The sequence below is a fragment of the Parasteatoda tepidariorum genome, chromosome 10, assembly GCF_043381705.1.
Source record: "Parasteatoda tepidariorum isolate YZ-2023 chromosome 10, CAS_Ptep_4.0, whole genome shotgun sequence".
NCBI lineage: Eukaryota > Metazoa > Arthropoda > Arachnida > Araneae > Theridiidae > Parasteatoda > Parasteatoda tepidariorum.
Genome location: NC_092213.1, coordinates 7,429,413 through 7,442,127, shown reverse-complemented (window position 1 = coordinate 7,442,127; position 12,715 = coordinate 7,429,413). Strand labels below are relative to the sequence as shown.

At 32.8% G+C, this 12,715-nt stretch overlaps 1 protein-coding gene across 12 annotated transcripts in view; it reads left to right on the top strand.

Annotated features, from left to right (window-relative positions):
* Nucleotides 1-11,598, top strand: part of LOC107456085 (uncharacterized) — a 56,981-nt gene extending 45,383 nt beyond the window's left edge. For all 12 annotated transcript variants that reach the window (XM_021145759.3, XM_021145758.3, XM_071186122.1 and 9 more), the window contains one exon: nt 7,083-11,598. In XM_021145759.3, coding sequence (XP_021001418.2) covers nt 7,083-11,543 — 4,461 coding nt within the window. In that variant the 3' untranslated portion in view covers nt 11,544-11,598. The remainder of the gene's footprint in view (nt 1-7,082) is intronic.
* The last annotated feature ends 1,117 nt before the right edge of the window (nt 11,599-12,715 follow it).

The window sequence follows — 12,715 nt, the reverse complement described above, 5'->3', positions numbered from 1 at the left end:
CTGAATGTCCAAAAAGAAAGAAAAAACTGTGTTAATGTGAAACAAACAAAAGGTATTTTGCAACTAAACTAAACTTACACTTTAAATTTAAAAATTGGAAATATAGCTAGGTAAGTGGAATTTTATATTTTAAATACTGATCTACCTTATGCCATATTGGGTTTATTGGAATGTAATGGGATTAAATTTGTGATTGATTATGTTAAACGAGTTGTACTGCAAAATCTGAGAAAACTGATCCTTTTTTCGGATTATAAAAGCAACTTGTCTGTACACATTTCTCCTGACTTCCAGGTTAAAGATTGCAGTAACAATACCAATAATGAAAATTAAGTTGAGAATAAAAATAAAAGAAAGAATGTTAAATCAAATAATCTTAAACAAAATGGAGAAATTGTTAAAGAAAAGAAAATTTTAGACGTGAGAATAAACAAGAATAAAAATGGAAACAAAGTAAATTTAAAGAAAAATAAGACAAAAAATAGACTTAAAATAAAGATTTAAGTAGCAAAACTGAAAGTAATCTTGAATTTTCAAATATTCTTGACACTAAATGTGATAATGGTGCGCAATATTGTCAAAATCATGTCGACAGAATTATGCAAATTCTAGATAATGAAAAAAATTCCCAATTTCAGAAAATTTTAGAAGATTTTTCAGATATTTTTGCTAAAGATAAATATGATATAGCGATCAGGGACAATAGGAATTGAATTTCAAAAGGTAAGATTAGCATCCCACTTACCAGTGTCATTTTTTCATAAAAATAAAAATACTGTAGTCTTTAACTTCGGAATAACGACCACGGTGTCATTTTTTTTAAATTTTGTTCTTTAACAAAATAAACAATACGGAAGTCAAAAAAAACTTCAGATTGAATTTCAGATTTATTTTTAAAAAGTGTCAACTTGTCTTTTCATATATCTTGTATTGTCATATTTTTATCTTATTTAGTTTTTGGATATTTCCAATTTTAAAAAAATTTTATAAAATTTTCTCACCTTGAGTGAAGAGTTAATTTAAGTTGTGTGATTATGAGGAATAATAATTCTTGGTGAATAACTTTATTGTGTAGCTCCCAGCCGCTCTCGATCTTTAACCATCGATAATTGCTCAAATCTCCTCAAATAGTTCGCCAGTAATACCAAGATAGTGGCTCTCCTGTGGAAATCCAGGGAAACGAGGCCGCCGATCTGGCAAAAAAAAGGAGCCTCTGTCCTACAGAGATCTAATTCAAGACTCCCTTTCTATAATATCAAAAGTCCCATTAAAGAACATCTTCAGGGCCTCTTTTTACGAGGAACTAAAAAATCGTTATTTCAATAAACCATGTCTTAAACAGATTCTCAATCTCCCACAATGGCCTAGGATGAAATCTGTTGCCATGTTTCGTCTGATAACAGGCCACGATTTCCTGAAAAAACATCTAGGTCGCATCAATGTGGTTCATGATCCCTTTTGTACATTGTGTGACCTCCACGAGGTAATGGACTTTTATGTACCCCTGCCCACCCTTGTAGATCTATCTGGGAACGCTACTGGATTGCTCGCTCTTATTTATAGATTTATTGTTATCTTTTTGATGTTCAATTGTCTTTTAATGTGCCGTTGGAAATTTAAAAAAATGTACTGTTATTGTCAAACAAAGCACTATGAATTGAAAAAAACTGTGAAGTAAAAAAAAAACTAGTTTTTTCTTTAAAAAGAAGGCCTGCTTTTTTAAATTTTTTTAGTAGTGAATTATGTTTTAAATTCGTAACATAGTGTTAAATTTTTATCTCGTTTATTTAAATGTGTTTTTTTTTTTTGTAATTCATACTATTTTATCTATTGATTGTAATGTGAGATTACAAATGTTATTCTTTTCATTTTGATTGTGCTTCTATGGTAGGGAAAGTTTTGAAAATAGATAATTTTTAAAACTTGTATTTAAAACTTTTCGGGTAGTAACATAGAAATCTTCAATTAATCTTTTCGTGTTATTCCTTTTTTGTAAATCCCTTTCTTAATTTATTATTCAAAACGAAACGCTTTCTCACACTTCTAAATTCACATCCTGTCTTTTATCTATTTTTGGCTCAAGTATGCATTAATTAAAAGTAACACATTTTCCCCTTTGCTCTTTGTGGGGAATCGCGTGACCTATTTAATAAACCAACTACAAGATTTCCCTTATTCCTTAAAATGAGACATTTTGCGGATTTACTTTGCAAGATTTTTCCTTGCTTTTTTTATTTTTTATTGAGGAGCACAACGATGTCGTGTACACTTTAATAAACGTTCTCTGTCTAATAGTTAATAAATAAATTGTACCCTCCTTCCCTGCCTTAAGGCCTGGTTTCTTTAGACAAGCGCCTTATCTGGGTGTCAGCGGGAAGTTGACTTACCGCTGACGCCAACCTGTCCTAAGAAACCAGGCCCTAGTTAGCTCAGCGTGAGAAGTTGATCCAAAGCAGACATTATCTCGTATTGCGCATGCGTTATTAACGTAAACAAATATTTATTTTGAATTTGTGTGGATTTTATTATTGTCGACCAGTGATTTAGAGAACAAATAATGACTTTGTCCAAGAAAAAACACATTATAGCTTAGCTAAATGAAGAAGAAGAGGAAAAAGAAGCTTCGTTTAATGTTAAAATCAAAATCTTGGCTGATTTCAATGCTCTGTTGGATGTTGTCCGCCATTGCTTCTGTCGTTGGATTGTTACTACATTGCAATCCAACAGCAGTTGATTCGGACGTCAGTAGTCGTCCAAGCTGACAAGCAGCAAGCTCAACCGTCACCAAGCTGAGCGGTTGATGACGTATGCTGTCTAGCTCACAAATTGACGAATCAGGGCTTAGAGCTCACTTCAAGCTGACGTTTTGTAACGCCGACCTGTCCTTAAGACCTGTTTTTATCCTTCCACTCGACAACGATCTTATATATATACAGGGTATCCGCACACCTAGAAAGTCATGAATTTCAGTATTGAGCAAAATTTGCCATTAAATGTCATTTTTCTGACCACTTTTTTTTTAAAAAAAAAATCATGGAAAGTCATGGATTTCGGCCGCCGAAAAATCTAATTTTAAAATGGAATTTACCCCCCCCCCCCATTTCATGATGGCCTGAATATCTGAATTTGTAGCAAAATCCCCACTCACAGTCATATTTTATTAAAATTTAAAATGTTTTTATCATGTTCTTTAAAAATTATAGTGTTTTTTAAAAAAATGAAAGAAAAACATCATTTCTAGAGCGAATCAAACTTCCTGTTATTTCAGAATTTTTTTTATAATTTATTTTTTTTATTTCGTCAATTTAAAGTTCTAGCCGAAGCAAGCCAAGTCATTGGCGACTTTTATTTATTCCAAAATGAGAACTGAAAAGTTAGGAGCATTTCTTTCCTTTCCGATGAAACAAAAAAATATCTTCAGAATATAATACTGCAGAAAATTTTTTTTATTTGCTTTTGTATTTTTTTCAGCTATTTTATTGCTTTAACTCTTTCTTTACTATGTTTTTTGAATTTAAAATCTGTAAATATAAAGATGCAGAGTATAACAGTTTTGGTTGTACATATCATTTCAATTAATGTTATTGTAATGCTTTTTTAAATTATTGTTGTGTTTTTGTCAGAGAAAATAGTAACTTCGTTAAGTCGTGAAAAATTCTTGGAATTAGGCATGAAAAGTCATGGATTTGAAAATCTAAATTGTAGCTGTTACCCTGTGTGTTTATATANTTATTTACTATTCCATATGTACTCTAAAAACACTTTTTACACTTTCATTTAAAAAAAAGATTCAATTGTTGTTTGCTTTAGAGATGTGTAAGAAAGTTTGTCTGTAGCACTTTCTAAGTGGACTATAGCGCTAAATGTCTCCTCTGACATATTTGGTTGCCTCTCAGAAAGTGCTTGTTTGTTAGTAACATTGGGTGGTAAATCTTCGATTTCCTCTTCTTCTGATAGTTCACAAGAAGCTTTTGTTTGAGCGATGATATCATTGTCATGCCACTGACCACACACTGTTACTGCGTCATCTACGTTTACAAAGTTATGAAATTCCAAGTCATCAAGTTTCATGAGTCCGGTCAATCTGTCCCAATCATTTTCGGTATAGTTTTCAGCAGAATTAACGATATTGATTGTTTGACTACTTTCATGATCTTTAAGGAATCCAGCCTTCTTGAATACATTCATTATCGTAGAGAGAGACACATCATTCCATGCCACTGACGTCCTTATGTCCATTTTTTTTTAAAGTTTATCATTATGAGAATTGGTTTTCTATTCTTAAAATTGTATTTTTTTTTGGAATATTTTTTTATTTTCAGAAAAAAAAATCTACACTATTTATGGAGAGAGAAAAATTCAAGTTATTGAGAGATTAGAAAAAAAAATTCTTGAAATCGAGTTTTTTTTAACATTGAGTGTATAGGAAATTTGAAGGGAATTTTTTTTTCTTCGAGATATCGAAAAATTCGTGAAATCGAGGTTCGAGTTAGCGAGGTTCGACTGTATATATATATATATATATATATATATATATATTTATGTAAAATCTTAATTTGAGATTTATTGCATCATTGATTGTTAAAAAAAGTTGTGTTATAAAAATAAGAGCATAATAATGTAACATTTAATTATTTCTCATTAGAGTCTTAAAGATGTATAAAACTCAGCGAGGAACAAATTTACGCGATTGGGTATGATATCCTTACTGGCGCAATTTTTTTTTATTACCAAAACACTTGATTCTTCAGTGACCTCCAAGAGTACAGATTATTAAATCAGCTAATAAGTATTCTTGTTTTAGTAATTTTATGTTTAACAGGCAATTTTATTATTTTTTTGTTTATTTAAAATAAATTGGAATTTGCCCAATTTATCTTAAAAGGCTTAGCTTTCCTTTTTACAGTTTAGCTTCCCTTTCCAACTCCTCTTTTTACATTCAAATGTAAATCCAGTGTACGTTCTAGTAAAATCCCCCATTATATTTTTATGTAACAAAGCATCTAGAGTAGGGGTTTCCAACTGTCGGCCCGGGGGCCGCATCCGGCCCACGAAGCCTTTTTTTGTGGTCCGCGAACTAAAATATATTAGTTGTCATTTTTTTGTGGAAAATTTTCGTAAAAAATCTATATGGGTTTAAAATACTTTTCTCGTTAATAAAAACCTAATTTCTTCGTGTTTGTGAAATTTAACATACCAGGTGCAAAGAAATTTATTTTTCAGGTTTTGCATCTAAGAAAATATTTATTCAAATACAAAAATAATCGTGTATGTTGCTCTTATTAATTTTATTTTTTTCGCATTTTGTGAATGTAATTTAGCATGTGCGTATCAGAAATTTTCTCGATGAAATTCTCCGATGTAACTTTTTGAAACCACTCATTTTGGACGAAAATATTTAAACACACATTTGTAAATTTAAATCGTAAATATCTATTCTCTGGTGGTTGCAGCAGACAAACCTCAATTTTCTCATTGAATATTTCGTGTGCTACTATGTAAGTTTAATTACCTTAACAATTAGTTGATATCTGTTGCACATTAATTGTTTAATACATAGGTGCTCACTTGAAAGTTATTGTAGCCCAAATTTTTATTATTTACTTAATATTTTTAAAAATTTTATTTATAGCAATTAAATATTTTAAAAAATCTACTTCTTATTTTAATTTGTAATTCAATACTTTTGTTTTGTACAACTTGATAAAACTCTTACAGTAATATTTAATGTTCCTTCAGGCATAAAAAAGTCCTACAAAAAATTTTGATAAAGGTGCGGCCCGCCATTTGATTTGTGTTTTTAATTGTGGCCCCGGCCTCATGTAAGTTGGAAACCCCTGATCTAGAGTTATGGTCCGTTTGGCCATCTCCATCTTCAAAACACCTCTGGATTTCTTCCTGTGGGAACTAATTCGTCCAATAGTAGTTGTATATGCGCTTTACTACAAATGATGCTCATTGCCATAATTAACGCATCTACAAAAGAGTTGTTGATATGAAATGAAATTTTTCATACGTAAGTACAACGTTGATATAAGTAAGAATTAAAAAATTAAAAGAAAATAATCATTTATTGAAGGAAAAAATATAAATAAATGGTGGTTTTAGTACTGAATGCAGGATGTGATACTGTCAGGCATTGAGGCATACAAATACTTTAATACATCTTGTGGCATCTAGTTATAGAGTTGCTGAAAACTCCGCTAAAACTACTCAATTCAGAAGCTGTCAAACTTGTCGTGCCAAGTGGTCCCAGATATGCCAATTTTTATGGCAATAAGTGTAAATGTGATCTTTAATCACAGAGTTGTGTTAAAGTAAACACACCTTGCCTGCCTACATGTTTCTCAAATATTATTTTGAATGAAGGAGATTTGATGTTTCAGTCTATGCAATGAATATAAGAATGCATTATTTGAGGTCATAAAGTTAAACTATTCAATAAATGGATGCAACTCATACTCAAGTGAGAAAAGTATCCCTGTTGAACCTTTAAATTTTTTTTTTCTTAAATTAGAATACTCTTTACATTTATGAAGATAGTCTTTTCGATAAGTGCGAGAAATTGGTTAGTCAAAATCATTCCCTAACCTATCTTTTTTGTAATTTTTAGAGAACTTCTTCCATTCTAATTATTAGAAAACTTCTTCCATTTCCAGAAAGAATTAATTTAATAATCCTTTGTGTTTCTCAATTTAGGATTTATTTAGTGTATAATGTTTATGTAAAACATTAGCAGTAATGTGTATGTAACACCCAATATATTTCTTTTCAGTATTAAAAAGATTTTTTTAAATTTTGCTACCTTAATTTCATTGGCTTTTTACATTAATAATTTAACATAAACAAAGTATTAAATAAACTATGGATTACAGACTGGATATAAATATAATCATTACTGGTTACAAAAAAAAAATATTTTTCGGATCCCTTGTACTCCTTCTGTGACACCCTGAAGTTCTGCAGAGCACCTTCTGGGAACCGTTGCTATAAACAATTACTGTAATTTTCTACATGTATGTTTAATGTTTTATTCTATTAAATTGTTCAAGCGTTAATGCTTTTCCTGTATTATATTACAGATGCCTAAGCGAAGCAACCCGTGGACGTACAAAAAAAGGAAAAGACCCAAAAAGTCTACAAATACTTCAGAACAAGAGGCAATGAATCAAACCGATGAATCTACTTCATTAAATTCTGCTCAATGTAGTGAGGATCAACCCAATCTGGTATCGAATCCACCAAAAACAAACGAGATAAAACAAGAAGAAGTACACATTCCACGTTCTTCTGTGCCATTTAAAAGACAATCCAATGCTTTAATAGCTTCTTTTGGACTGTTGGATCCTCAAAAACCATCAGATGACCCACCTGTAAAAATAAAAGTTGAACCTCTTAATGATGTGTCAAACGAAACTTCTTCAGAGGTTGTGGAAGATGATGACATTGAAACTATAGGTGCCTTTGTACCTGTAAAGAAATTCAAGACGTTAAATTTTGAACCAGTAGACACAGCTGAAGATATTATTATTGTTGGTGAATGCATCGTTGAAAAGGAGGAGGAGGATTTATTGCATGTTTTCAACAATATTACTGAGAGTGTGGAAGATGTTATCGTAGATAACCCCGGTGATGGTGTTCAAAAAGAAGAATTGTGCGATACTGCTCCATCATCACCTGTGTCAGCAGATGTAGAAGCTCCTTATCAAATAAGTCCTGAAGAGCTAGAACTTATGAAGCTTTCACTGGCCGAACCTAGTATGTCACCTCATAATGATGAAATAATTTCCGAGGACACTTTTAATTCATTTGAGGGAAATTTTGTTGGTTTTAATAATTTAAAGACTCTTGATTTTGATAAGATTCAGTTAGTTGACATTTACAACTGTTCTCAAATTTTAACCACTGTACAGAACGTGCTGGAAAATTTTAAAAATAAAGTTTCAGAAGATGGTAGTTTTGAAGACTCCATCACAACATCTATACGACAGTATAACTCTCCGTGCAAAAGTATACTGAACTTAAATCCTGTGGTACACAGTCAGGAGTTGAATAATTCAGTTATTCCACCTCCTTCTTTTGCCCCAATTCGTTGCATATCACCTCCACTTAAAACAATGCCTTGTGTTTCAAGTGCACCATCTGTTTTTAATAATCGTCAATACGCTCGAGATGTCTTCCTAAAAGACTTAAATGATAGTCCTCGTTCCTCACCTCCTTCAATTGAATCAAACATTGTACCAGAGTGTCCAACGCAACCTCATACTATAATTGAAAATGACATTGATAAGCTCCTAAATAGCCTGAAACCTACAATGGAATTTCTACAGTCAAAAAACTTTGACAATGGTTCGATAAAATCAAAAATTCAATCTTTACCAAGCAAAAATGACTTAGATGCAAGAAATAAAACTATTCAGCTTGAAGGAACATCAAATACTTTCAATCAAAAAAATAACCTTTCAGTTACAGAACAACTTCAAACATTTCCTTTCACTCTTACAACCGCAGCTATTTTTCCCCCATTACTAGGCACAACCATTCACCCCCCTTTACCAGACCCAGTCAATCTTCCTCCTTTACCAGACACAGTCAATCTTCCTCCTTTACCAGACCCAGTCAATCTTCCTCCTTTACCAACCACAACTCCACCAATACCAGATGCAATCAGTCCCTTAACTGCTAACATCAACAAGAATCAAATTAATATGGATATAGAGCCTCAAACCTCAGTTAGTTGTGGCGAAAAGAATTATTCTTTACTACGACAACCTCAAACTTCTGTATTTGCCAATGAGAATCCAAATTTGCCCAAAAGAGTATCAATAACAAATTATGAAGCACAGTCTCTAAATGAAAATACGTTGAGGAAACGAAGTTATCCTGATTTTGATAATTGTGAATCTTCATTGTCTCCCTCAAGTCAGATTGATGCCACTAATAATTCGTTTCCGTCTGATCCCAGAAAAAATCGTAAAAATAGTGCCGAAATACCCGACAAAAGCTGCGTTGAAATACCCCATAAAGTGCCAAGGCATGGTGCTTCTTCTTCTGGAAAGCCTTCGCAATTAACAACTGAGAGAATAAGAAATCCAGGATACTTATTTAAAGATGCAATAGCAGGAATTAAAACCAATCAAATTCAGATAAACAGGCAGCATGCCACACATAATAGAACAGATGTTGGGAGACATTCCGAGGAGATAAGAAAGAAAAAAATAGATTTCAAAGATTACTTAAATAGAAAGTCATCTAATAGTGATAAAGAGTCGAGATTGAAAGCGCAACTAGCTGTTCCAAATAATAGTTCACTGGGAGAGTTAAATAAGCGTTCTGTGATGGACCCAATACCTCATACAATGAATGATACAATTATTGGTAGACCTATAGAAGTTGTTACTAGAAGGTTTAGTTCGGAAAATGATCCTAGAAGTTCTAGTTCTGTTCAAAACAACCTCATGTTAAGAAACTCAAATACTAGTCTTTCAAACATACCATCTAATGTGAAAATTTCTGCGAATCCAAATTCTTTTTATGGTAATCCTATACCAGTACTTAGTGAGAAGCGTAGCTCAGAATATTTATCTGATTCAAGAAGCAACTTAATTGGTAGTTCCAGTCCTTACGAATGTATGCCTTCACCGTCATATAATGACATAGGCTCAAACAATCCCTCTACATCAAGCCGTCCTCATCAAAAAACTCCATTAAATCGTTTCCCTCTTAATGACCCAAATCAACCCATTCCAATGCAAAGTGATATATGTAGGTTCGATCCCAATTATAATGCTTTTAATAATATTTCTATACAAACTATACCGTCTCTTGGAAAAAATGTGCGAGAAAATGCAAGGATTCCCTTTCTTCCGACACCCCTTCTTCCGACACCTCTTCTTCCGGCACCCCTTCTTCCGACACCTCTTCTTCCGGCGCCCCTTCTTCCGACACCCTTTTTACTGAGTCGGGCTATAATATCACCTCAAATTGCAGCAGCTGCGTCGCCTATTTACTCCAGTAACAGTCCAACACTCGTGCATTACCCATCCCGATCTTCCCCAGCCGTGCAATCGCCTGCACCAGTCGACTTGGTGTCGAATCCCGCTTCTCGTGACGCTAATACAACTGGCAGTTATCGATTAAATCAAAGGAATTTTGCTTGTTTGGTACCAGAATCTGTGAAGGAAGATATTGGCAAGACCTACGTTCAAAGTCAATTTGTTTATTTGATTATGATCTCGTGGTCTTATGATTGGCTATCAGAATTTGAAAGGCAACTTAAGCCAGAACTTAATCTACCACCCATACTGCCCAAATCAGTTGAACTCTCTCAAGTACGCAATACGTACAGTGATGAGCGCGAGTATTATAACACTTATTTTAAACTTCTGTTGTTCGAATCTTGGTTTAAACTTTATGAAGCGTGGAAAAATAATCAAAGATGTGTATTCCAGGGAAAGATTAGCGATTATGAACAAAAAAACGAATTTAACAAGTATCTCATTGAATGTTTTGTGCCATCTACACACATTGAAACCCTGCCGAAAGAAAGCTGCATAGTTCTCGTTACTTTCAAGTCCCTGGGAAACTCTGCTATAAAGATGTTGGGCTACGTCACGAAATCGATGAACCGTCAATTCGCAGCAACCCATGACGGCGAACATGAAGCTTATAAAGCACTAGGCGTTACAGAAAATACAGGTATCTACAAATTCAAAATAACCATCTACACCGCGTTCAAAGTAGACGATATAAACGACAGAGAACTGATTTCGTTCCAGCATTTGTTAAATGTCAGGAAGATCCTTCAGCAGAATGATGCTTTAATGAATTTGTCCAAGTCAACTTTGAGTGACGCTGTACTCTCTCCTATTACTTCACCAAACAAGTTTAGCGCTTCCATTCCTAAAGAAGGCATGGATTATGTTAGTGTCATGGACCAGGTGTGTAAACGCGTCACTGATCAAGTTCCGTTGCTAGCAATGGTCCATGCGGAGTTTTCACTGACCTGGGAGAGGATGACAGCCGTGTCTTATCTGATTAAAAAACTCCAGGAGAAGCAGCCGGATGCCAAAGTAATTATTTGCTCCAAGTCTGAAAACTCATTGTCAGACATCGCTATGTGTCTTAAACAGCATAACCCAGTGTATATTAACACGGACAGAATCTCTGATTTAAGAAAGTATTCCTTGGCGAAATTAACGGATAAAAACAAGTCAATATTTAGGAATACAGAGACTGATGAGGCGAAAGTTGAAAGAATGGCTAGGAATCACGTACTCGCCACAAGTGATGTGATTTTAGTACTGTTGTTGGGACTTGAAAATGATGACTGTTCCGTTATGAAGTTGGTTAAAGAGTTTAATATTGCTTGCTGCATCCTAGATGAAGCCCATATGTGTAATGAACCCGAATCCATCATTCCACTTACTTACGGAATCAAAAAATATGTCTTGTTGGGGAACAAAAATTTACTCTGCAATGTTTCACCCTATACTATTACCTATGATTACAACCGGTCACTGTTAAACAGAGCTTCATTATAAATTTTCTTTCATTTGTTCATTGTATTTGTTTGTGAATTAAAGAATCATTCGCTTAGCTGTGAGTTTTTATTGTATCTCGTAGGTATATTTGGCAGATAAAGTGTGTGTCGCATTTAAGAATTTATATTGAAGAGTTTTTTAGTTGAAAGAAAAGCGATTTAATTTTTTTTTTTTTTTAGTTCAACATATCAAACGATATTAATAACATTATGTAAAATTATGAATATTTTTCCAGGTATTTGGATTTTTTCAAAGTATTTGCAAGAAAAGATTTAGAGCATTATAAGAAGTCAAAGAATAACATAAAAATTGAGAAAAAAATTCTGCTTCACTTAAAAAATAATAATAATAAAAATGCTTCTCTATTTTAAACTTTGTGAATTTATTTCAACTTTACACCTATGATAAGGTTTTAATACTTCTGATAGTATTATCGCATTTAAAGAAGACCGGACTATTTCAATTAAAAGAGACCACATGGTCTTATTATAGAAATAATTATTTATCGAAACGTTTAAAATTAATCTTTTCAAGCCACTATTTTGCCTGAGTAAATGTATGTTATGAACAAAACTGACCTAAAACAAGCTACTGAAATTATGGAAATATATATAATTTTTTTCTCTTTAAAACTTAAGACTTAGCTAGAAATATGCAACATAAATAAAGGCGGAAAGAAACTAGAATGTCGCCAATATATCGCCTACTACAATTTAGCTCTAAAATGAAGAGAGAAAAAATTATTCTATTATATCTATAAATTCTAAATAATCATTACTTTAATTAAATTGTGTTCTTATTCGTTTATATTTACCTCAAGATAGATTAAATTTGAATTTTAAAATGGATTAATATCATGTTTTAGGGAAAAGAGGAAAATTGGAAAGTTTATTTATACAATAAATAAAACAGTTGCACTTACAAAAAGTGATAAATTAACTTACCTGGGAAATATATAAGGTCGTCATTTTGCAAAGTTTTCTGTGCCACCAAATGCGACACAATTAATTACCGTATTTTAAAATATTTGTCTTCGAAATTCCAACATCGATTTTCTTCCGTTGAAGTAACAAGGAGTAACGGATTTTGAAAATACTCTCTCATTATTCACACTACAGTCACGTGGTTTCATTATGAAGGCAAAAATTATCTTCATGTGCGTGTTCTATTAC